The sequence below is a fragment of the Leishmania donovani genome, chromosome 14 (genome assembly GCF_000227135.1).
Source record: "Leishmania donovani BPK282A1 complete genome, chromosome 14".
NCBI classification, from domain to species: Eukaryota; Euglenozoa; class Kinetoplastea; order Trypanosomatida; family Trypanosomatidae; genus Leishmania; species Leishmania donovani.
Genome location: NC_018241.1, coordinates 503,962 through 528,893, shown reverse-complemented (window position 1 = coordinate 528,893; position 24,932 = coordinate 503,962). Strand labels below are relative to the sequence as shown.

Below are 24,932 nucleotides of genomic sequence, written 5' to 3'. Positions count from 1 at the left end.
ACTGGACCCTCGATATCGTTCGCTCTTGCGTTTTATGGTGATTGTGTGGGGGGGGGAGCACGTGAAGGATTGGAGACGGTCAACGACAGCGGGTTGGGGGATGGAGTGGAGGTGAAGATAGGGAGGTGCGTTGACGCACATGTGCAGTGAAAGAGGCCCGCAGCGCTGTCGAGCACATGCACGCGTAGTGGCACACCCATGCACACGCACAACCGTGGTGCAACGGAAGTGGGTGACAAATTCGTGAAAAGTACATAAGTGTGTGAGCGCGCGTGCGGCGGGTTGAGCAGAAAAGAGAAGTAGGGACGTATGCGTCCATCATGGTCGCCGAAGCAGCGGCGATGCGACTGGTCGCACAGACAGACAAAGTCGCTCGAGTCTTGTTGCTTTCGTGGGACTCCTCGCCTAGCTCCCCGTCGCTGTACCCCCTCTCCTCCTCCGCCCCCTCCCCCGCGGCAGCAGGATCGGTCGCGCATCAAGTCACTCTTTTCCTCATTCGCAGCGACCCATTGAACTGGCAGATCGTTGGCAGCTTGTCATCCTTACTATGTGCGCCCAGAACATGCGCCAGAGCATCTGGCACCGCATCAGGCACACATGCACACACCACCAAAACATCATTGGTTTTTCGTGCTTGTTTATACGCGCCGCTTCATCGGCGCCGCAGCCTCTCGTGGCGCGTTCACCTAGAAGTCCAGCCCAAGCGCCTGCTCGATGTAGTCGGCGTCTTCCTCCGCCTGCGCACTGCCAGCCGCACCGCTTCCGCTGCCGGCAGCTGTCATCGAGGTCTCCGCCTTGGCTGCCACGGTAGCTTGGCCATCGGTGCCGTACTGATCTCGCGTGCGCTTACGTGCGTGGCTGTCGATACTCGATGCTGCGCCGCTACCTGCACCGCCGTCGTGAAGGCCGCGACTCTTCTCGTTGGCCGAACCGTCAGCCGCACTCGCTGTCGTGCCGGTGGAGCCGCTCGTCGCCGTGCTCGGCTTTGATGTTGTCGTCGACGCCGCCGATGTGCCGTCGCGTTTGGCCGCGTCTGCACATGCGGCAGTGTTGCTGCTGTTGCGCGCCTCCTCCGCCTCGCCGGAGCTCCGTTCCTCCCGCGCCACCGCCGTCTCCTCGACGTGCCCAGCTGCTTCCTTGACGAAGGTCGGGATGCGTGCCATGTCTACAACCGTTATCACTGGCAGCCTCGTGACGCCCTCACGGTACTGACGAAGCTCGCGAACGACAGTGTGGAAGGTACGGATGGCGGGCGCGAGGTCGATCTTGGCCGAGGACACCTTCGTGTCGACGGCCATGCCAATGAAGTAGTGCGCCGTGAACCACGTCGGACCTGAGGGGGCACTGCTATCCTTCGCGTTGATGCTACCAACGAGAGAGCTGCCGCCGTCGCCAAGCTGGCCAGAGGTGCGAGAGCCGACGCTGCCGCGAGTGTGGCTCGACGCCGCCGCCGCGCCAGTGGCTTTGCTTGTCAGTCGCGTGCGCAGCTGCACTTCCTCGGGGTCCTCGAACCGGCGCGGGTTCAGGTGCAGGCGAAGCTGGCGGTAGTCCTCCAGCGTGTGGCCACGTGACGAGGCGTTGCCGGCCCAGAGGATACGTATGCGCGACTCCACGCCGTCCGCGTAGGCCTGGTAGTGCTCCGCATCGCTGCATGAGACCTTGATCTGCAGGTAGTGCTGGAATTTGCCAAAGAACGGGGCCGGCTCCAACACACGCGACCAAACTCCGAACGGGCCGAACTTCGCCTTCGCCTCCGCCGCGCTCATGCCGAGGTCCTTGCTAAGCAGATCGTGGCCGCGCTGGAACTCGTCGCAGAGCTGGCGCAGGTTGGTGAGAGTAACATTGTAGCAGGTATTGCCGTATGGCACCGCCGGCGTCAGCACCGGGAAGAGTGCCATCGCATCCGACTTGGACTCCCGCGGGTCCCAGCCGCGGCCGAGGTGGGTGCGGGCCCGCATGGACTCGGTGAGGTAGATGGCGCGGTTTTCGGTGCCGGTCTCGTGCGGGTTCGGCTTAAACCACGTGTGGTACGTGCGGAAGAAGCGAGTGACCATGCCGGCGGCGTTCTGGTTGGGATAGCATTGGCACACAAAGGCGGTGAGTATGGCCCAGCCAATGCCGGACGGGAAGCCGAAGGTGTTGCTGTAGATGGACCTTGCTTTGCCCCACGCCTTCACGAAGCGCAAGGTTTGACGGAAAACGGCCTTGTTCGGCACGAGATCCATTATGTTGTGTGCCACTCGCACGGCGTTACAGCTCAGCACGGACTGCTCGTCGAGGCCCTGCAGAAGGTCATCCGTGATTACCTCCGGTACGCGGTCCTGCCGGATCGACCCAAACGAGAGATCGATGTCGATGCCGTCGCACACCATCGCAATGATCGGCACGCGAGACTCACGAATGCAGTGCAGGTCTGTCACCCACGGCTCGCTCTTCAGCCGTGGCGCCAGCGTGTTGAAAAAGTGCTCGCGGGTGATGCGGCTGGGGGCAATCAGCACCATGTCGATATCGCTGCCAGAGGTGTGCACGTTGTATCGGTAGGAGCCGGTGGCAAAGATGCGGCCCTCGACTTGCGCCGCCGCCGCCTCTGGCATGCGGAACTCCGTGATCATCGTGTGGCGAATCCACACCCGCACCACGTTGACGATGCGCTCGAGCACCGACCGTCGACGGTTGGACTCCTCCTCCGGCTCAATGCGGGTGATGCACCATTCGCTAAGAGACACGTCGTGCACCACCTCCCCACCCCTCGGCCCATCAGCCGAGACAATCTTCTTGGCCAAGAAGTCCTTGTCCGTCGCGGTGGTCGACGCCATGCGCAGCACAGAGAGGCGACGGCAAACAAAGAGAAAACGGCTCTGTTTAGGTGGAAAGCAATCCGCCGGCCAGATTCGCCGCGCCTCGAGTGGGCGCTCGCTGGATGGGTGGGTGTGCGTGAGTCTAAGGGAATTTGGTATTCACAGACAGAGAGTCGCGGCAAGCCACTGTAGAAGCAAAGGTGGGTGAAGGAGGCACGTTGCGTCAGACGCCACCACCCCTCCCGGTGTAGAGGCAGGCCTCGCTGCCCGATATATACGACGGATGAGACGTTCTGTGTAATCGCAGTCGGCTGTGACCTCGGCTGTGGTATGTGCGAGGTTGACGGGCAGGCACCAAGAGGGAGGAGAGGAGGAGAGCGAGGAGCGGCAGCGCACGTGAGCAGGGTGCCTCGAACACGTCGGTGAACAGCATACTGTGCGCGAAAAGACGAAGAGGTGAAGAGGGGGGAGATAGGCAACGTGCCGCAGAACGCAAGACAAAAAGCGAGGGCATTCATGGACATGGCGGCAGGCACGCAAGGCTGGCGGTGCAGACAGAGCGAGGGCGAAGGAGGAACTGAGGCGATGCGCGTCCGTCTCACCCCACACAGGCAGACGCCATGAGCGAGCAGCGTGGAGCTTTTCATGGGCACAGGACATGCTTTCGTTAAGGGTGGCCGAGTCCTTCACAAGCACCCGCATAGTGCAGTGTGTTTCCGCGTCTCGTGGGTGCGGGCAGCGCCCGCTAATAGTCGCGCGTCGGTGCGCACGTTTGAGGTGACGGTGTATTAAGATCGGACGCGAAGAGGCAGGAGGCAGGAGACGCTGCGGCAGCGCTTCGATGCTTGAGCCGGGACAAGAGACGCCTATAAGCACATCCGAACATGTGAGAGGGGTGAGCGCACACAGGACAGTGAGCAGCAGCAGCAGCAGAAGAAACCCCAGCGAGCACCAAGACGCCGAGAGACGAGCACGGCAAGAGAGGAGAGACAGCAGCGTAGCACTCCATTACCGCCCAGTTGCGCCAAATCAGAAAAGGCGGACGGCGAAGCGCCGACGTACGGACACACAGACCTACACGCAACATCCGACGCAGAGAGCAAAAGGGGCAAAAGAGTAGCGAGGCAATCGCAGGCGTGAGCGTGAGCACAGCATCACCACACAAGCCTCGATAGAGCAGTGCACTGTTTCTCGACGTGAGGCGCAACACGCTCTTGTCGAGGAGCGCATTTTTTACATCTGCAGCACCCAACGGCAAGCGCAGGAGAAACAGAGCAGGACCCGTGTCTGCGGCGGTACTCTCCGCGGCGCCCGTCTACTTTCGATCCAGCAAGATGTCCAGTGCACAGGGCTGCATCGTCAGGTTCAGCAGGTCCTCCATAATTGCCCGCGATGCGTGCGGACGGCGGCGCGTAGAAGCGACTCGCATCGCGCTCGCTGGCGCACTGCCAGCGCTCAGAGAGCTCGGACAACACGTCGGAAAGCTTTGCGGGCCGCTGCCGCCGCCATGCGTCGTGAGCCCCGCGCTGATCTCCGATATGGTGCTCGTGCTGGCCACCGTCGCCTCCACTAAAAGGTCCAGCACAGACTGCACAAGAGCCTCGAACAACGGGGTGGGGTGCAGCAGCGGACAATGGATGGATGAGTGGCCTCGAACGGTAATGCCCACCGCGTCCTCGACCGACACTTCGAGCACGCTACTCTGCGGAGAGGCGATGGTGAACGGCGGCGGCGTAGGTGATGGAATCGGCGATACCGCGGCGTCATCCTGCAGTCCGTCACAGCTCTCGTGACCACCATTCTCTGCAACAACGCCGGGCAACGTGACCGCGGTACCTGCAGGGCTGCTGCTGGCTTGAGGTGGCGTGTTACAACCGTTGGCAGCGCCGCACATTGGCGCGGCACCCGTCGACTCGCCTGCAACGCCACCCGCAGCCTCAGCCTCAGCAGAGCCGACCAGCATCGAGTGAGAGCATTCGTCCTCCTTCTTCGGGGGCGCTGAGAGGTTCAACGCAGTTGCTGCAGACACCACAGCGGGAAGGCGAGCGGGGCCTGCCCTGTGGTGATGAAGGGGTGCGCTGCTCGAGCTCGAGGTATAATGTGGCTGTCGCATCAGTCCGCAGATCACTACCGGCTGCGGGCCCAGAGCGCTCTCGAGCCCCATCATAATATCTGCCGCCTGCACCAGCGTCACTTTTCGGGACGGGTCATAGCAGAGACCAATCGCATGGCAGTGCCGACACACGAAGCGGCGCAGCTCCCCGTAGCGGTCGGCGCCGCTGAGGTCGTAGATGTGCAGCACGGCCTCCGCGAAGAGGCCGCGGGCCAGCCGCACTGTCACGGCACGCCGCTCAAACCCAATGGTCGGCCGCACCACCATCTGTGAAGGCTTCTCGCCAAGGAAGGCGTGAGCGCTGGCTGTCTTGCCGATACCGCACGGCCCCACAAGCGCCACGCGAATAGGGCTCGACAGCAAGAGGCGAGCACCGAGCGAGAAAGACGACAGTCCTTCACACCGTGCCATCTCCTGCCGTCGCGCAAAGTCAAGGAACTGGGTGTAGTTGTACCGCGCATGCAACGAGATGACGCGCTTAGCCGCCTCGCTCTCCGAGAGCGTGGTGGCATCTTGAATCACCGGCGCACTCGAGAACATGTCGTCTATCAAAGAACTGCGGGCCCCACTGCCCGAGGAATAGGTGTACCAGCTGGGCCCTCGCTGCTGCTGCATTCGAGACGCCGCAGCACGCGAGTTGAGCGACGACAGTCGCGGCAGCTCGGCCTCCTGAACCCACCGCGTCATATTGTACTGGTACCAGATGATGTTGTCTCGGGACATGAAGTAGAAGTCCGCCGAGACAAGCGACACATTCGCCAAGTCGCGCAGCGTCAGGAAGCTCATGACGTTGACGAGGAGGGCGCGCTGGATCATCTTGAGCTCACCGCGGCTGCGGCGGCGCGGCTCGCCGTTTTCTTGCCGAGTAGACACCACCAGCTGGACCTCGTAGGAGCAGCTGGCACACACACGGCATGGCACCGCGGCTTGGGTGGACGGAGACAGTGATGACGGCAGCGCCGTCACCGCCGACGGGGAGGTGAGCGCGTTAGACGGTAGGTGACCGTTTCCATCGCTGCAGACAGGCAGAGGGCCGGGGAACAGTGTAGCGCTGGACGCAGGGGACACATCGAGTCCCTGCGCTGCGGGGGCCTGTGGTCCTCGCCGCATCCCGTTTGGCGACGCACTGCCGTCGTTCGCACACGCGCGGTTAAACTGCTGCGGCTCGGGAGTAACAACGGAGCTCACGGACGTGTTGGCGGTTGCCGAATAGCTGCCCGCCGCCGTACCCTCGGTCGAGCTATTCGCCTTGTTCACAACGGCGGCCGGTATGTACACGAGGTTGTTGCAGCACGAGGAGCAGAAGACGCGCCCGCACATACGGCAGTGATGCTTGCGGTTAAAGAGAGAAAAGCTGTTGCTGCAGCCCGGTGCCATGCAGTTCACCACGTGTGCATCCGGTACCCACTGGTCGAGTGGGATGCAGCGTACCTGCGACAAATCCAGGACGGGCTTCGCCAAGGTGGAGGATTGCACCGCACCACTGCCGCTCATCGCGCTCAAGCTGAGGGCCGAGCACATCGGCGACAACGAGCCATCTGGTGCCCGCCGAGAGGCGGACGCAGCCGCAGACGCTGGCAGGCTGCTCACAGGACCGGCGCGGTTGAGGGCGCCGACCCCACTTGATGTTGTCCGACCGAAGGAGGCCGGAAACGAGTTTGAGGCGGTCTCCTCGTTCGACAGCCCGTAAAGCACGTTCACATGCAACACAGGAGGCCCGCAGGCCCGTCGTTCGTGTATGTGGTTCGGGCATGGCGACGGCATTTCCTTCTCCGTCGTGCCGCTGTGCATTGCGCGCGGACGTTCACCCGTCGTGGCAACAAGGAGAAACAGCCCTTTCGTTGCCTCGGCCGCGGACCAAGGCAGGTGCTGTAAAGCAAGTTGAAGTGTGCCCTGGATGGGCGCCCGCACTCAGACACCAGCCAGCGTCGAAACGCGACAGACGAAGGACAGAGATGGACGCGTGAGACGTGCCCGCTTCGTTCGAAGCGCAGCCGTTTCCCTTCTTCCTTTCGGGGGTGGGGGTTTGTGTCTGGTGCGTGATGTCGCCGAAAAAACTGAACAGAAGCCGTCACAGCACGTGCGCCAGCGTAAAGCGCGCACATGCACCCAGAGATAAGAGGGCAGACGCGAGAGACGGATTGGGGGAGGGAAGCACTTAGGCGAATGCACATCCAAAAGCGGCAGACACGCGTGCAGAAAAGGAGAGCGCGTCAAGGGTAGCGTCGTCCAGCACGGGGGGAGAGATCAGTGTATGAAACCACAACGAGTCGAATCGGCTATTATTGAGCTGGCACGGCGCTCCCCCTCAAAGACGGCGCGCAAGAGAAGGAGAGGGAGGTTATCGTGAGTGAATGGAAGTAGCGAGAGGGGGGGGGCGGTGGCAATGGAGGGATGTCCGACTGGAATGGCTGAGCAAGGACACGTGGGGGCGAGAGTAGACAGCGAGATAAAGAGAGAGGCCGCGCCTTAAAGGATGCGGTCGTGCGCCGGGTGGCGTTCTTTATTAGTGTTACTTCCTTTCTCGCGGCCCTTTACCGCGAAGCGTAATGGCGTTGCAGACGCGTACACAAAGAGGTGCCAAGATGCGCGTGTGCGCACATGTGCGGGTGGCAGAAGAAAAACAGCACGGTGATTCGCCGCACACACGCACACAAGCCCAAATCATCCCACTGTCACCAAGGAGTGGTGGTAATGGTGGCAGTGCATGTGTGTGTGTGTGTGTGAAGATAGGAAGGAGAGTGGCGAGGGTGTGTGTGTGTGTGTGTGTGAGGTGTGGAGACGGGAGCACCTCGCAGATATAGTAGAAGCGACAGTTTTTAGCAGTGGGATGGGCAAGGAAAGAAAGGGGCAGAAGGAAAGGAGCAAGGAAGAGGTGGATGGGTGGTGGACGAGGCGAAGAGCAAGACGAAAGACACGATTGGTATGTGTGGTGGGGGGAGCACTAGGAACAAGACGCTGCGGCCACCCACGCATGCACGACACAGAGCGAGAGAAGGAGGGCGGCTGTCTCTCAGTGGTCCTTGCGCTGACAAGCCGCTCCATGGCGACGCGATGCGCGAGGAGGAGCGTTCGAAGAGTACAACAGGGATGCGGGAGGTGAGAGAAGCGGGGGAAGCCGAGCCCACGGCAAAACGACGATAGGCCCACACACTCGCAGACACACACACACACACGAGGGCGCGCTCCCCCTTGAGGTCTGCCATGGTGCGTTCTTCCCATCTTACTTTTTTTTGGCTTGTTTGGGGGGTTCCTTCCGTTCCTCCACTTCACATGCTGAGTCCTGCACGCAGTACTTGACGCTCCGTTGCTTCTCCAACTACAATACATCGGCTTGCCTGTATCTGGCTGCCACCACCGCTCACACGCGCGCGCAAAGAAAGAGAGCAGGTGGGAGAAGAGAGAGATGGAGGGAGGCAGGGCCGCTCATCCCGTGGCGCGCGTAGGCACAGGCAGGCTTAGAAAGAGAACGAGGGAGAGCAAGCAAGGCAGAGAGGAGGAGCCGAGCGAGGCACGGTCGCCTGGCACCCTCGCCGCTTACCGCGCCTCACGCGCCAGCACTCGCGCGCAGCTCAAGCGAGTGGGAAGGGAATCTTTTTCCAATATGCCTGACCGTTTCGGCGGTTCAGAGAAAAGAGAACAAAGTAAATATAAGGCAAGCTCACGCGCCTCGCAACACGCGGGTGAGTAAGGGCAAGAATGGAAGCACACGCCCGCACACGCCGTCCGGCGCCCCTCGAGGCACCCGGCCAGCGCACACGCGCAGCGGGCACGGCAGTGCCCACATACACACACACACAAACCAGGCCGCCTGTTGCAGTTTGCCGCGGCGCATCGCCTCGCCGCCAGCGCACCGACCCGCCCTCCTTCATCCACCGCGAGCACACAAACACGCGCCAGCCGGGCAGCCGAGGCGCCACACTATCCATGTTATTTTCTTTTTTGATGGCAGGCGCTAGACCCGCGGCACAAAAGTGCCGTGTATGCACTCCGCGACGCAGCAGTTGCACCGTCAGTGGAAGTGTAGAGTCGAGAGGGGCAAGAGAGGATCAAGAAGCTGCGCACGGCGGCGATAGGTGCCCGAGAAGCACGTCTTACGCCCAGCCGGGGTAGCCGTACGTAGCCGTGGAACCGATCTCCTCCTCGATGCGCAGCAGCTGGTTCAGCTTCGCAGTGCGTTCGCCGCGGCACGGCGCGCCAGTCTTGATCTGGCCGGTTCCCAGGCCCACGGACAGGTCGGCAATGTACGTGTCCTCCGTCTCGCCGCTGCGGTGCGACACCATCACAGACCACCCGTTCTCCATGCACAGCTTCGCCGCTGCGATCGACTCACTGATCGTGCCGATCTGGTTGATCTTCAGTAGCAGCGAGTTGCACGCAGACTTCTCGATCGCCATCTTCACACGCTCCACGTTTGTCACCGTCAGGTCATCACCGACGATCTGAGCCTTTCCGGCGAGTGCCATCGTAATCGCCGAGAACTCGTCGAAGTTGTCTTCCGCGAACGGGTCCTCGATGGACACCAGCGGGTACTCCGCGACCCAGCGCTCGTAGGTCGCCTGCAGCTCCGCCGCGGACACGTACGTCGGCTCGGGGTTCTTGAATGTCAGGTTGTACATCTTCCTCTCCGCGTCATACGCTTCGCTTGCCGCGCAGTCCATGCAGATCGCGAACTTGCCCTTGTGCCCAGCCTTCTCAATCGCCTCCATCAGGATCGGCAGCGGCTCGTCGATGTGCTTGATCGGCGGCGCGAAGCCGCCCTCGTCGCCGACGTTCACGGCGTCCTGGCCGTACTTGCTCTTGATGATCACCTTGAGCGCGTGGTATACCTCCGAGCCCATGCGCAGCGCCTCACGGAACGACGTCGCCTTCGTCGGCGCGATCATGAACTCCTGGAACGGCAGCACGTTGCCGGCGTGCTTGCCACCGTTGATCACGTTGAAGCACGGCACAGGCAGGCGAATATCCTTCGTCCCGGCGAGGCCCGCGATGTACCTGTACAGTGGCACGCCAGCCTTCGCCGCAGCGGCCTTGCTGATCGCCATCGAGCAGCCCAGGATCGCGTTCGCGCCGAGCTTGCTCTTGTTCTTTGTCCCGTCCAGCTCACACATCATCTTGTCGAGGCCGGCCTGGTCCGACTCGTCCTTGCCCACAAGCGCCGGCGCAAGGATCTCGTTCACGTTCTTCACCGCCTGCGTGCAGCCGGCGCCACAGTAGCGCGCCTTGTCGCCGTCGCGCAGCTCGCACGCCTCATGCACGCCAGTCGACGCGCCGGACGGCACAGCGGAGCGGAAGACGCCGGCCTCCGTCATCAACTCGACCTCAACGGTCGGGTTGCCGCGGGAGTCAAGCACCTCACGGGCGTAAACCTTTTGGATCGGCATGCTGACGGATGGGTGAAGCGGTTGGAGGGAGGGGGAGATGTTGTTGGTTATAAAGACTCTGTCCAGGTGATGTGCACAACGTGATCAGAGGAAAAGATGAGAATGCACAGGTGAGGTCGGAGATACAGCGTAGAGAAATAGTTGCTCGAGCGTTGCAGACTACGAGTGTGCGTGTGTGCGTGTGGGGCGTTGCACCGATGCAGGGGCAGAAACAGCGACCCCGTGGACAACGGGTAGCGTACGTGAGGGCGTTGAAGTGAAGGGAGATAGTGATAGGAGGAGGGTGCACGGTATGAATGAAAGCACAGGAACGTCCGCAGCTGCGTCCCAGGAATCGCCGCGGATACCGCGTGGCTGTCGGCTAACGCGGCCACCACTTCGCATAGCAGTGGTGGGTATTGGCAAAGCCATCTGTGGTTCTCGGAAACTACGGTGATATAGATACGCAAGACAAGCTTGATAAGGGGGTACTGCGCCAACGCGCTGAAAGAATTGCTTCCGAAGATCGGCTGCACCTCGAGCGCCGCGTACATCCCTCCCTTCCTCCTTTGAGACACTCGGCATCGCATTTCCTTCAGCCACCCCTCCGCGGTGAAAGCAGGCGTGGGAGGCCTTTGCAGCCAAATGCAAAGTAATGGGGTCGGTACGATCTGCCCGTCGGTCCATGATGTGCGCGCTCACTTCTTCCGACCATACGCGAGCGTCCTTCGGTGGTTTGCTTGTGCACTTTACGTTTACACTTGAAATTTACATGACGACAAGCGGCAGCCACCGTACACCGCAAGCGGAAGGCCGCACCACAGAGGCACCCGCCTCCACACGCATGCCCGCATACTCCGCCACGTGTGCCGAGACGTGAGTCGGCCTGCCGCAAAGAAGAAACAAAGCCGGCACGCACACACACACACACTCGCACACACGCAGCACGCTTCTCGGCTTACCTGCTCACGCAACTTCCTTCCATATCATGCCACACGCACCGATGAACCGCATCGCTCGCACGACGCGGTCGTCACGGTCGCGAAAAAGAATGGCGGCGGTGGCAAAGAGAGAGCGGTCCTCAAACTGGATCTCCACTTGGGGCGGCGAAGAGACGACAGCAGCCGCTCCTTGCGATGGAGGTGACGCAACTCCGTCCAACGACGACGTCGCAGCTGCGTCGCTGCTCAGTGAGGCTGGCGACGCTACGTCCTTAGGGTCAGTCAGCTGTGCAGCAGCAGCAGCAGCAGTAGCGAGCGTGGCGGCATAGCGATGGCTCTCCTCAGCGATGCTGTTGAGCTGCTCGCTGAGTAAGTGCATAGGAGGGTGCTCGCGCAGCGCGCGGAGCTCTTCCAGCTGCTCCGACGGACTACGAATCGTCTCGACGACGGTGTCGTCCGGCAAGTGGACGCGGTCGCGCGCAAACAAGAGGCGCTTGCGGGCCACACGCTCTTCATCATCGCTGCCCTTCTTGTAGTTGAAACGCTGCGCTGCCCACTCGCGATCGCGCTCGCTTCGAAAAACTGTCGGGATGACCTCCGGCGCCAATGATGGAGCTCCTCCTTTCGCGCCTGCCCCTCCTGTCGGTGAGGACGTGCTCGTCGCCGTCGGTGCTCTCTTAGCAGGCTCTACCTTGGAGCCGGGCTCTGTCGTGCTACTCACGATGATAGGAGGGAACCACGCGTTGAAAGGCGCATCCAGGTGCCGCCGCTCGGCAACGTAGCGCAAGAAATGACCCTCGGTTGGTCGGAGAAGGAACAGACCGTAGATGGAGAAAGCGGGCACGACAAGGCGGCGCAGCCACCGAAATAGAAGCTCTTTGCGTCGGATCTCCGCCGCACGAGCTAGCCGCGCCGCGCTTGCTGCGCCGGCGTCGGTGTCGCTTGATGTCGACGGTGACGCGGTTGGGGTGCTGGTTATGCTCCTGCTGCCGCAGGTCACGCCACTACAGTGCGGTTCAGCTCTCCGGGTCCAGTGGCGAGTCAGATGCGCACTGCCTCTCAGCTGCCCCATCGGTCCACTTCAGCCCACGGTGCGCCCGAACACTCAAAGACCGCGAGGGAAGAGGACCTGTGTATGGTATGCGTTTCCTTGAGCGGCACCTCTGCGCTCGTGTGGGTGTGGGTGCGGGTGTGCGTACGTGTTTGTTTGTGACGCGCTACTGCGTACTTGTCCTCCTCTCCAGTCGTGTCAAGTTGACCCATGTACATGGCGGTGGGTTTCGGCAACAATAAGCGGCAGTGAGGAGACCAACCAATGCAGGCGCAACACGCGGAGCAACAAGGTGATAAGGTGGCGGCAATGGCGCGAACAGTAAGAGGGAGTGGGCGGAGGAGGTTCAGCGAGGCATCGCCTCGTCAGCTGGGGATCACGGCAGGAACTGCCCTTCCTTATCGACAGGAAGGCTTGGCACGCAGCGTCGACGTGTGCAATTGGAAGCAGGTGAAGATTTACGGGCACTGCGCCACTACACCAACCCCGTGTCGCCTCAGCGATGCCGCCAGAGACCATCTGACGGGTAACGTGCGCGGGGACGAATGGAGCATAGGCCGTTCGCCCAAGACAGCCAGGCTCGGGCTAGCATGGAGTTTCGGCGAATAGCGAGTGCAGCTGCAACGACGCCGCTGCTCGTTTCCTCTTCACTTGCGTCCCTCCCTTTGTGTTTGCCGGTGTGCGCGGATAAGGTGCCGACTGTGCATTCCGCAGCGGTACATTCTTCGCTTCTGTGTCTCTGGGTGATGTCGCCTTTGTGTGTGTGTGTGTGTGTAGGGGAGGGGGGGCAAGGGAGAAGCCGGATCGTGTGTGATGCATGCGGATCCTGGAAGGGACATCGGCACGGACACGCACACACACACACAAGCAACACAGATGTAGCTGTACACGCACACCAACTGTGCAATGGCGAGAGGGAGAAGCACAGAGGGGCAACAACTCAAGCAACGCACCACAAGAGCACGGCAGATGCGAAGAACAGCAACACGGCAATGAGCGGCGGATGTCAACAAAAAGGGCGCCATAGAAAAAAAAATAGGGAGAGCAATGCAGAACAACTGGAGGAGGAGTGGGTTCCCGACACCATCACCGCTCACCGTCCCCCACCCCTGCTCGCTCCGCATCCCTACTACCGTGATCCTCACACACGTGTTTGGTTGACGGCCGCTGCCGAGCGCGCAGATTTCAGGCGCTGCCGCAGGGCTAGAAATGAAAAGAGGGCCTCTGGAGAACAGCGGGGCGACGAGGAGGCTAGGAGAGAGTACCGTATCACGCGTGTGCACCCACATAAGAGAGAGGAAAGGGCGCCAGTTTCACACCGAGAGGGGGGTACAACACAAAACAGAACGGAAAACGGTAGAGGAGCGCGCACCCTTCCCCCGCACCCACAAACGGATGAAGAGAGGCGCTGATCGGGGGAAAACAAAAAAATCAGAAAAGAAAGGAAACACCCCGATCCCCGGAAGGCAGCGCGACGCGGAAGCGCGGCGAGGGCCGACAGCACAGGGCAGCGGCGGCGGCGGTTGGGTGAGCCAAGAGAAGGGAAGAGGATGGGCGTGGAAAGAGAATGGCAAAGGAGCAACGCCAAGAAGAAAACATCAGCGCCGCACGAAAAGACCGGTAACGAGCACACGCACAACGACGTAGTGCAGATGGAGACAATCAGCGTCACAACAACGAAAAGAGATGGGCAAAAGACACGGCACGAAGCCACAAAATCAAGCACATTCACAGACGCACGAACACTTATACACGCACACACACATGTACACAGATCTATGCATATATAATTTTGGCATTCATGTACCGCTACATGCCGATATGCACACAGAAGGAGGGGAGGGTGAGCACACGCATACACACATACACGCACGGATAACAGATCAACAGACGCGAGCCTGAACGATATAAACAAGAGGCCAACGAAATATTGAAAAAGGAGAACAAAAAAAGGAAAGAGCAGACGACCCAACACACACGCTTGCCTGCACGCGCACCCCCCCCCAAAAAGAGAACACCGCGGAACGGTCGATGATCCTCTGCAGCGTCATAGCAGCACACGCGACCAACTCGCTCATGCGCTGGGGAGATGAAGCGATGACGCGCCTTCACTGGCAGACGGACGAACACTGAAAGACAGACACACACACACACACACACTCACGAACGCCGAGAGAGGCGCAGACGTAGGCGCGTACACGCGCACAAGTCTCAGCACGCAGTTCATTCCACACATGAAGAGGAGGAGCCGGAGTGGAAAGACGGAGCACACCAACAGATACGCAACGTATCCTCGGCTTAGAGTCGAGGTGGAAAGCGCACGAAGCACTGCAAGGACAAGGGCAGAAAAGAAAAACGAAGAGGACATGCAGCTGCAGAGACATCAAGTGAGGAAGCAGAAACACGAAAAGTGCAGCGACGCGTGCGTTCCGGCCACCAACCAAACACATGCACACGAGAGAGCAGCGATCAGCACCAAAGTCTCCAGATGTTGGCGTGATTTTTCAAGTTACTATTTCGTTCGTTTGTCTGTCCTTCCATCCCACCACCGCAGCACGCGCACACGCACGCACGAGCACTCACAGGATCGCCTTTCGAGCCGTCATGATCGTAGTGGCGATCGCGGCTGCTTGCAGACCGCACAGCGGGTAGCGGAAGTCGAGGGCAAAACGGTTGTCGTCCTGCTTGCCGAAGAGCATGACCACCTTCCCCGGATCAGAGACAGCGACGAGCTGAAAGTTCTTCTCACTCGCCTTCGTGGAGCGTCCGTGGAAATCGAGTTTGTACCCGCGCAGCACGCCATCCCACTGAGGCTCCTTGCTCTTGAGGACAATGATGTTTGGGCTGCCTGGGTTTCTCCGGTACTCGCGAACCAGCACTCCGCGTGAGAACCACTTTTTCTGCCGGCCAGCTGTTTCGCTGCTGCTCGGCGCCGGCGCACGGTTCGCCCCAGCAGAGTCGCACACGGCCGTAAAGTTTGGTGTCGCCCTCGACATCGTCGAGTAAGCCGCGTCGACGTCGTCATCAGAGGAGTTCGCCATCGCCTCGTCGATGCCGACGTGGCTGCTGCCGCGGCCGTCGCGCAGGAATTCGACCTCACCGCCCTCCAGCGGCTTGATGTACCCAGACTCCGGGTCGATGGCCGGCAGCAGTACCGTGAACGACGACCGGTTTGTGTCGGCCAAGTTGTGCAGCAGCACCGCAAGAATCTCCTTCCGGGCAGCCTTGCTGCCCTCGCTAAACAGCACCATCTCCATCCCCTTTCCGCGCCGCGATAGCTTGCCCACAAAGCCGCGCGTGTCACTGTCCAGCTGCTGCTGATTGATGGTGAACACAATGCTGGCACCGCCTCGCGAGACGGGGTACAACTGCCCGCCAACCCCGCTCGACGTATCCTCAACCATTGTACGTGTCTTGAAGCTGCGCAGGACAGCCGCTAGTACAAAGTCGCCTGTGTGCTCGAGGAAAAACTGGAACGATTGGTGGCGGCCGGGCAGCAGCGACGCGATTCCGAGGCCCTTGCGCTTGCGCCGCTCCAGGTAACACTGCAGCAAACGGCGCAGGGGACGGTAGTATATGCGCTCACGCGGGTCCATTGGCAGCACGGACCGCGCCATGCTGTACATGGAGGCGGAGTCGCTGCCCTCTTTGCGCGTCGGCATGATGATACCACCCGCGCGCCCGCTTCCTCCTGCGACTGCCCCACCGGCAGTTGCCGGTGATGGCGAAGATGCCAGAGCACAGCCGTTGCCCAAGGCGCGCTGCACGGCGGCCTCCGTCAGTCCTGCTGGGATCATGGCATTCGTATTGTTGCTCTGGACAGACGCGTAGTGGGTGCCTTCTTCCGCTGGCGCATTCTGATGCCGCTGCTGATCGCCGTGCGATCGCTTCCTGTCGGGTGTTCTGCTCGCGGCAGCCAACCCCTCTGGCCCGGAAGAGGGGTTGAGGTGGCGCTGCGGGGACTCTGGCGGGGCCTGCGACGACGGCAGAGGAGGCGGCGGCGAGGCAGGCGTAGCTGTAATGTCCGCTGCACGTGAGCGCTGAAAGCGCGGGAAGCCGCCCCCGCTGCGCGGGGGCGGCGGTTGCGAGCTCCTCGGTGGAGTGGCTGGCTGATAGGCTGCGAAGTCCATCTGCAGCACTATCGATCAATGCCGGCCTCCTCGTCCTTTTCGTGTGCGTGAGGCTCTGTGTTGTGGCGGCGAGTGTAAGTGATCCTTCAGGTGTGCGTGGGCGTGGCACAGGAGCAGAAAGGCGGCCGGCTAGCGGGAGGAGGGGGTGGAATGCAGCGAAAAAGGGGGCAGTGGTTGAGAGAAATAAATAACCCCTGACACAAGTGCCGAAAAATGTGTGCTTGTGTGTGTGTGTGTGGAGAGAGAGGGCGGGGATCGGGTTAGCGCGTTGAGCAGAAGAAACGTGATTCAGCAAGAGTGATAGAAAAACAGGAGCGTGCCACAAGGGCACGACATGTTGCGACCCCACCCATCACCATCCGCTCTCCCTCCCTCCCTCCCTCACCGGCTGAGAAAGTAAGGACGAGGACGAGGACGAAGAGAGGGGAGGCGGCGCGCATGAAGAGGGCAAAGTAATATGAGAATAAAGGAGCGAAAAGACTGCCCAGTTGGCACAGCAGATGAGCCCCCCCCCCTCCGACAGCCACATCGACCGGAAGAGAGAGAATGGTGGGGAGAAGGTGCGGCACAGCGCAGTAGCCACAGGCTCCCATCGCATCCTTCTCGCCTCCGCTCTCTGCCTGAAAGTAAAACAGAATACGATACACACCTGCCACCACACCATGGCACGCACCGCCACGTCCGCGGTGAATCAATTACAGTGATGAGCCATCCCTTCGGCTTCTTCTGCTTGCGTGCCGTAAGTGAATGGCCAGTCGATGCATGTGTGTGCGCGTGTCCGCACCCCATTGCCTTTTCTCTGGGTTACCTTTAAACGATGGAGAGTTGAGAGGAGAAACGCAACGCCAGGAAAACCCTTGTGCGTCGTCTGGGCTTGCGTATATGTTTGGTACTTTTTTTGTGGTGTTCGCCCTCTACACAAGTGGCGCCACGTCAGCTGCTGCTACGGTTACTCTTCATTAGTCGCCCACAATGTCCGCCGGCGCCCTTGCCGCTGCGTCGCTGTCTCGCAAGTTGGGAGAAAGAAAAGGCTGAGGCATCAAGCACGAGGCGCGTCCAAGTCTGCGTAGAAAAGGGAGGAGAAGCGCCTTCTCACGGACGTGCACGCAGAGGCACGGAGAGAGAGGGAGGCACGCACGACGCACAGACGAGGACCACAGCAGCACGTGAACGCGCACGCAGACATACACAAGAAGCAGATTTATTTAAGCACCCACACTCACACAAAGGAGAGCCAGAAGTGGTGGTGGGCGCGGTCATACGCTACTACAGGAGTTCGAAGTCCAAGTCGTCTTCATCGCGTGCCGTCTTGGAGCGGCGTTCTGCCGCGTGTTTCCGATGATGCCCACCCGCATCTCCGGCACCCGCAGACGCCCCGCGATCGCTGGCTGCGCCGGGTGCACGGCTCGTCGACGTCTGATCAATGAGGACGTCGTAGCACGCCTTCTTGCCGGCGTGCTTGCCATACTCCACCTCGCGAAGCAGATACGTGACCCGGTCGCCCGCCTTCACCTTCGAAGACGTGTTTGAAAAGTGGAAGAAGATGGACTCGCCGCTGAGGTCATCCTGGATGAAGCCGAAGTGATCTACCTTCACCTCCCGTACCACGCCAGAGAACCGGGACTCGCTCGTCATCGTACCCGGTGCTGCGTCAGCCAAAACGAGCGGGCGGCCAAAGGCGCCCTTTCGACGCTCCATCGTGGAATCAATGATGACGCGCTGCGCCACGAGCTCCACATCCTCGTCGACATCAGCAGCGGCCTCTGCGCCACTTGTGGGGGTCGCCGCGGCGGCGGTGTCTTCGCCGCCGCCACTGTGCGCGGGAGTGGCAGGCTCCAGGCAGAAGCGTACGTAGCGGCCGGAGCGCAACTCGGTGCCAAGGGCGAGATCCACGTTCTCCAACGAAAAGGGAAAGCGCGGTGCATCTTCGTGATACTGCCGACGCGTGTCCAGCTCCGCAATCACGCCGACACCCGCCGCTGCATCCCACTCTACAATTTTCCCGTAGAGCGTCAGCGGGGATATCGGTTTTTCCTTTCCTGTTTTGTCGTCGTAGTATCTTAAGCTGACGGCGATGCGATGCGGCTGGGATTGGGTATCGCTCGTGACTGCGCTGCTGTCTTCCTCCAACCCCCCTTCTGGACTGCCCAGCGAGAACTCTGCCGTCTCGGCGGCGGCTAAGGCAGCGTGGTCACCGTCGTCTTTACAGCTGCTCGGCGAGTCTCCCGCTACTCGGCGATTGATTCCTTTCCTCGGGGGCACCGGAACTACCGCGAACGAGACCCGCTCTCCCTCCGTCACGTAAAAGCCGCCCATCAGTGCGCTGCGAGTAAAAAAGAAGGACTTGTGCAGTTCGTTGCACGGCTCCTCTCGCGCCGGCGGGACGCCATCGTTTCTAGCAGCCGCAGCATGAGTATCTAGAGCGACGTACGTATGCTTGAGAGGGGGCGCAGATGCGGCGATCCCCTCCGCCAGCACAAAGCCGTAGCCACGGCGGTGCTTGAAGGCGGTCACAGTGCCGTGCAGACGCACAGCGCCGTGGTTCGTACTGTGCGGCCTGCCTTGCGCAGGCTCCCCAAAACCGCTGAGGCACAGCTTAGAACGATGCAGAATACCAGCGCCACAGCTGAGTCGAGCAGGCGTGTTCGAAAAGCAACGAGGCGAGAGCCCGCTCGTCAGCGCGCAGCTCAAACCCATCCTGCTTCCGGTCCGGAGAGCAGCCGTGGCAACGACATCACTGCGACGAGTAAAGCTCAGGGGAGGCAACGCCGCTGGGAGCGTGAGCAGCACGCGGCAGGAGAAGTTTGACAGCATTCTAGGAGTTTGGCGAGCCTTTGTAGCACTAATAAGTCAACGCAACGCGCTCGCTGTGTGTGTGCGCGCGGCTCCGTGTTGTGGGTATGCAGGATACCTGTGCGTATCCGAATAACTCTGTCCCTCCGCGTCACCACAAAATATAACGAAGAAGAAAGGAGAAGAGAAGAGGGAGGAAGTGTACTGTCGATGGGTGTCACTGCGTCCAGGACGCGCCGCTGCGTTGCCTGTCCCTTCGCTCAGGAGAAAAGTTGTGGTGTGGCCTCCAGCGTACCAGGCGCTGTGCGAGATGGTGGAGAGGAGGAGGTGAGAGCTGACGGACGCGCCCCGAAGCGCAGGCCATGGGGTGTGCTACGCAGCAGCTGGCCAACCGTGACGACGCGCTCTCGGGTGCGAGCGCGTCCCTTTAAACGTGCGCACGAGCGAGTGTCCGCCCCATCAAGGGAGCGAGGAGTGTGTGTGAGCCTGCTCGCTTGCTTTTTGGGCGTCATCATGCTGACGTGTGCCGGCAGCACATAATGTGCCGTGAAAAGAAGAGCAGCGAGGATGGTGGAGGAGCCAATGGTGGGCGTCAGCGCAGGGGGAGGAAGTGGCCAAAGACGCGCCGCACAGCTAGTCGCATGCAGCCAGCCGCGGAGAGCCGCGAGCTCAAGGGTGAGAGGCGCAGAAGAGGAGCAGAAGCGGAGGAGAGATTTCGAAAAAGCAAAAGACCCGTACGAGACCCCCCGTCACCATACTAAGAGAACAGCGCACGGCAAATGAGGCGACAGACCGCTGCACGCACGCAAGCGCACCACATGTGGTGCGCATCTTATGAAGCATCATCTGTGTGTGTGTGTGTGTGTGCGTGTGAATCACTTGCAAACTTCTTTGATGCATTTTCCATGGTTGCATGTCTCCTCTAACCTCATCGCACGGGAGAGGTCGGATAGAAGAAGCGCATGTGCCCCCTGCTGTCGCTAGTCGTGCGTCGACTAGCGACTCGCTCGCGCTCTCTAGCGCACTCACACGCATTCCACTTATCCACGTCTTGCTCGGCACACTTCTGTGGCACTACGGCCTCAAAGCCAACAGCCAGCACCTCCGCGCGTTCTAGCCCGAGAGCCGCGGTCCGGCACAGCTACGTGGGAATGAGGGGCCACACCCTGAGTCTGATAGCGAAGGATCGCTCTTGTCACGTCTACACCGGAAAGGTCCTGAAGACGGTGTGTCGGCTGGATGCAATCTCGTTGTGCGCATCGTATGCACATGATCAGGGCAGCCAAGCTGACTAAATGCCTGCCCGTGTGCACGTGCAACACAGCTGCATTGGCGTGCACTCTAGCAGAGGAAAATGCAGCCCCGTGGCGTGTCGCCTTCCCGCGTGGCAAGCTTCCACCCCTGTGAGCACCTCATTGTCTTGTCCCTCTACCGCCCACCCGACGGACAGCCCTGCCTTCAGAGCTCTTTGAGGGTTCTCGCGGCTGGTGCTGCCCCTCGGCGCGGAGAGGGCTGCCAAGATCTTCGGCCCGTTAGTGTCTCTGCTGCCTAGTCCGCCCGTCACCCCTGAAGCCGTACAAGACGGCGTCTGAGCCCGCCTGCTGCCGGACTCGGTGCACCCAACATGCTTGACGGTGGCGGTCTCTGTCGGGGTGGTGACTGGTGAAGCGATGAGCCGAAACACTCGTTCCGTTGAGCTGGCGCATCGTCTGCAGGAAGAGAGGGGAGGAGAGAGTGCATTGCAGCTGCCACGCTGTGCGAGCGGAGGACAGGATAGACACCAGAGGTCATGCACATAAGAGAAGGGGATAGTTGGATCATGAGAACGTACACATCGCGGCCCTGTCCCTGTGTCGTCAGGAGACGGCATGACGCGTTTTCTGAACGGCGGCCACTTGCCCAGTTCGTACAAGGCCCAGCAGGGTGCGAGCGACCTCTGAATTCTCGCCTCACCACCCCGCGGAGATTCGGAAGCACAAGAAGGAGAGCCACGGGTTGGCGGGGTGCCAGCAGCCTGTCGGCAGCAGCATTTTTTCCAATGAGGTGCGCACTTTACCATCATCTGCCTGGGTCAGTAGTTCTTTCTGGCTCTACACCGTCATTGGCCTCTGTAGGCTGTGTGTTGTACATCAGCTGAAGAGGGCGCGTGCGTATGCCTGAGGGAAGAGGGGGGCGTTTCCGTCACTCCCCGTGCGCCTTTCGCCACCTGCCCCTCCCCTCCTCCTCATCTCAGCAGCACTACACCAGTGAAGTGCCCAAGTGCAGTGTGTGCACGTAGCCTCTCGCCGTACTCGCGAACAGCCACTGCCCGTCGCGAGAGAAGAAGACAGAGGAGATGGCGGAGCCGACCACGTCAGCCTCACCCAGCGAGGCACCCACCTCCTCTCCGTCGACAGCATCGGCCTCATCGTCGTCACCCCCAAAGCCTAAGGTACCACCACCGGCGGTGCCGTCGCCAGCTCCAGCAGCTGCGTCGCTCGTCCCTGGCACCACCCACAGCACCCCGTCTGATGACGCGTTGCCGCAAGCGCGGTGGCCCGCTTCACGCAGCGACACGGTCACCACAGGCGTAATGATGCTCGTGTTCACAGCCCACACGGTAACCAGTCCACTGGCGTCACCGGCAGCGAGAACGCCATGCTTCGTCGGCGACCAGCAGACGCTCGTTACGGCCGAGGAGAAGCCTTCGAGAGGGATGACAGAGCGGTCAAACCAGGCGACGCAGCTGCCGTCCGTCGCCGCCGACACGATACAGTCACGACCCCGCAGGCCGTGGGTCGCCGTTTGCAAAGCCATCGAGACGATGCGACCTCGGTGTGGCTGCAGTGCCGCAGCCTGAACACGGCGCGCCACCGCGGCAGCCGCTGGTGATGGCGAGGACATCGCGGTGAGGTGGTGACCGCTCTGCTCAGGAGCAGCAGAAGCCTCAGCGCCCGCGGGGTGCTCGAGCGAGGCTGTCAAACAAGTCGACGCGGTGGCCCCTGCGCCGTCACGGAACGAAGCGGTAGAGGCTGCTGCTGCACCGTTCGGGTAGGCTGACGTGGCGGTGATGTCGAGTGTCCTAATAACAGTCGATGAAGTTGGCAGCGCGCGTGGCGGGCCGTAGTACTGGAGCTCGATCGACTTCGCGTCCCTGTTCGCGCCGACGAGGAGCGCACCCGAGGTGGTGCCAATGAAAACCTTTGTCATGGCGTCCGTGCCGGCCCGCTCCACGAACTGCGCCGTCACCCCGATACAGCCCATCGGCCGAATGCCGAGGTATGACAGGCAGGACGCCGTTGGGTGCAGTGGCTGCGACGCCGTCCACGTGCACACCTTGCCCTCTTGGCTGATGGAGTAAAGGTGGTGGCAGCTGGCGTCGCCGTGAACGGCCATGCGCAACACCGGCGCTTGATGTGCCTGCGGCGACGGAAACGATGAGTGGGCCGGTCGCTGTGGCGGAAGTAGCAGAGTCGTCGTGGTGCCTGTCGTCGCCAGCGCCCGCTCCAGTAGCCGGCGCGGTTCGATCTGTGCCCATGCCTGCCCAATCGACCACTGCACGATCCGGCCACACCGGGTTCCACCGAGCAGCGTCGACGGCTGCAATGGATGGGCGAGCAGTGTCGTCACCTCCGAGTCGCACACGAGAGGGAGCACAATCACAACGTGCTCAGGCGTCGTCGTTATGTTGCCGCTGACGCAGCCCACGAACCCACCACCAGCAGCCGCTGCAGCCCCGGCAAAGGAGCCCTCCTTTCGGGGCATCGTGTTGGCAGGCAGAGGCACGAGGAACCACGCCAGCACAAGTCCTGGTGACTCCTTCGCCACCTTCAGAGCCGACTCTGTCGTGGTGCCCGGCACAGCCGACGGTGCGGCGGAGGCGGAGCCCCACGGATACCCGCAATCCATGGAGGCACGCACCCTCGCAGCAGCCGCAGCGGCAGCGGCACCGGTCGCCGGCCTGGCAGCCGCACCGGTGCGCTGCTGAGACATCCCGACAGAGGTGCCACCGGGGCTGAGCATGAACAGCGGGTCGAGCGCGCTGGCGCCCGTGCGATTGTCCGGCCCTGCCAGGTCGGTGTTACCATGGCAGCGCGTGTTCACGGAAAGCTCACCGCCATTGCCGCCAACCGTTACAGCGGGAGAGTCGCACGATCCGTAGGCCGCTGCCACGCACACCGACCACACCGTAGGCGAGGTCATCATGGCAGCATCGCCGAGTCGCTGGCCGGCAGCCGCGCCGTCGTAGGGCACGAGGCACGAGGTGGAGTCCAAGATGACGCGTCGGCGGCTACTCTCGACTGACCCGGCTACATCACCGAGCAGCACAGAAGGGTTGAAGATGCAGACGGGTTGCGTCACCACAGCCCCGGTGGCATCCCGCGCTGAGACACGCATACACTTTCGCAGGAAGCCCCAGCCCCCATAAGCGGCCAGTCCTTCCTCTGTTGGAGGCGCGGCGGCGGCCCTTGAGGTAACCGGCGGCAGAGCTGATCCATAAAGCGACCCGACAACAGGGTGCGCGTTTGGAGAAGCGGCAGAGAAGCCGGCCACGGCTGCGTGCGCCGACGTGCTCTCCTTGTTGAATGACACCAGGTGAATCGATCGAGGTGCGGCGCCCCCATCGGCGGCGGCGGCATCTTGCGCCTGTGAGGGAGCGGACTGCCTACTAGGGGTTGTCGGGCGCGCCTTCTGCGCCGTCGGGGTGGTCGGCGAGGCCGACGTGACAGGCGATGAGGCCGCAGAAGGGGCGGCGGCTTTGGCGGTGGCAGCGGTGCCGCGAGTCGACGATACAGACAGCCGCCCCCCACCGCTGCGGCTACGAAGCGGCGGTGGCAGTGCCGAGCTTGGCGAAGTCGAGGTGCCTGTCGCTGCCGCTGAGTCGCCCGCAGAAGCAATGGCAGGAGGTGCCAAAGCAAGGGTACTCCTCGACAAGGACGTCGAGGACGTTGGGCTGCCACCCGGGTTTGAGGAACGGCCAGAGATGTACTGCTCCACTACCTGCTGCTTCGCTTGCCGGGCGGCGCGAAGGGCCTCCAGCTGCTTCCGCTTCTCCGCCAGATCCATTGCGACGTTGTGGCAAAAGCAGGTACCGGCGGGCAACGAAAAGGACACGTAAAACAGCTCCTAGCGCGAGGGTTAGAGGTCCGAAGGCGGCGGCCCTGGCACGTGCAGTGAGACACAGCAAGAAAAATAGCGGGCAAGCGGCTGTAGAAGGCACCTAGACCACTCCACGGAAGGGGTAGCAGTGGGGAAGAGCAACTAAAAGACAGTTACGGCCTTAGCCCCCCGCACAGAACCGACTGCACGCAAAGCAAGGTCCGTGAAAGGAGCTGCACTACACAATCGGGCAAGAGAAGGATGAGGCCCGATACATGCGACCGTGTGACGCAGGCAGCACGCACGCACCAAGACATACAAGGCCCTTTCCTCGATGTGGCCCGCCAACCGCAAAGGTGCACGGGTATAAAAAAGGTGAAGGGGCTCACGTCCAACAGCGGCCACGAGAGGAACACCCACACACAGAGAGAAGGAGGAGGAAGCGAAGAGGGCGAAGAGTTGCGTTTTCCGTTCCGTCTGCGTGCGTGTGTGCGTGTGTGAGACGTGTCAAGAAGGAGTTGTAGCTGTGTTGCTACACAGAGAGCGCGTACGATTCTAAGGTGCCTTGGGCGTGTTGGCTCGTTGTCCTTGTCGCTGTGGGGGAGAGGAGGAGGAGGAGGAGGAGGAGGGAGGGGGGGTGCGTGGGTGCGGCTCTCTCGTTTCT

The 24,932-nt window shown here is 61.4% G+C and overlaps 7 protein-coding genes across 7 annotated transcripts; all 7 read right to left on the bottom strand.

The window, feature by feature from the left end:
- Nucleotides 1-686: 686 nt before the first annotated feature.
- On the bottom strand, nucleotides 687-2,816 carry LDBPK_141260 (poly(A) polymerase, putative; the record flags this gene model as incomplete). Its single annotated transcript, XM_003859445.1, has 1 exon — nucleotides 687-2,816. One exon carries the CDS (start codon nucleotides 2,814-2,816, stop codon nucleotides 687-689), a length of 2,130 nt encoding a protein of 709 aa, XP_003859493.1.
- Nucleotides 2,817-4,113: 1,297 nt separating this feature from the next.
- Nucleotides 4,114-5,322, bottom strand: LDBPK_141250 (ras-like small GTPases, putative; the record flags this gene model as incomplete). Its single annotated transcript, XM_003859444.1, has 1 exon — nucleotides 4,114-5,322. One exon carries the CDS (start codon nucleotides 5,320-5,322, stop codon nucleotides 4,114-4,116), a length of 1,209 nt encoding a protein of 402 aa, XP_003859492.1.
- Nucleotides 5,323-9,005: 3,683 nt separating this feature from the next.
- Nucleotides 9,006-10,295, bottom strand: LDBPK_141240 (enolase; the record flags this gene model as incomplete). The annotated part of the gene is made up of 1 exon (XM_003859443.1): nucleotides 9,006-10,295. One exon carries the CDS (start codon nucleotides 10,293-10,295, stop codon nucleotides 9,006-9,008), a length of 1,290 nt encoding a protein of 429 aa, XP_003859491.1.
- A 945-nt stretch (nucleotides 10,296-11,240) lies between these two features.
- LDBPK_141230 (hypothetical protein) lies at nucleotides 11,241-12,287 on the bottom strand (the record flags this gene model as incomplete). The annotated part of the gene is made up of 1 exon (XM_003859442.1): nucleotides 11,241-12,287. The coding sequence occupies one exon, from the start codon at nucleotides 12,285-12,287 to the stop codon at nucleotides 11,241-11,243; it is 1,047 nt and encodes a 348-aa protein (XP_003859490.1).
- Nucleotides 12,288-14,845: 2,558 nt separating this feature from the next.
- On the bottom strand, nucleotides 14,846-16,396 carry LDBPK_141220 (tub family protein-like protein; the record flags this gene model as incomplete). Its single annotated transcript, XM_003859441.1, has 1 exon — nucleotides 14,846-16,396. The coding sequence occupies one exon, from the start codon at nucleotides 16,394-16,396 to the stop codon at nucleotides 14,846-14,848; it is 1,551 nt and encodes a 516-aa protein (XP_003859489.1).
- Nucleotides 16,397-17,662: 1,266 nt separating this feature from the next.
- On the bottom strand, nucleotides 17,663-19,093 carry LDBPK_141210 (hypothetical protein, conserved; the record flags this gene model as incomplete). The annotated part of the gene is made up of 1 exon (XM_003859440.1): nucleotides 17,663-19,093. One exon carries the CDS (start codon nucleotides 19,091-19,093, stop codon nucleotides 17,663-17,665), a length of 1,431 nt encoding a protein of 476 aa, XP_003859488.1.
- A 2,334-nt stretch (nucleotides 19,094-21,427) lies between these two features.
- On the bottom strand, nucleotides 21,428-24,235 carry LDBPK_141200 (hypothetical protein, conserved; the record flags this gene model as incomplete). The annotated part of the gene is made up of 1 exon (XM_003859439.1): nucleotides 21,428-24,235. One exon carries the CDS (start codon nucleotides 24,233-24,235, stop codon nucleotides 21,428-21,430), a length of 2,808 nt encoding a protein of 935 aa, XP_003859487.1.
- Between the last annotated feature and the right edge of the window lie 697 nt (nucleotides 24,236-24,932).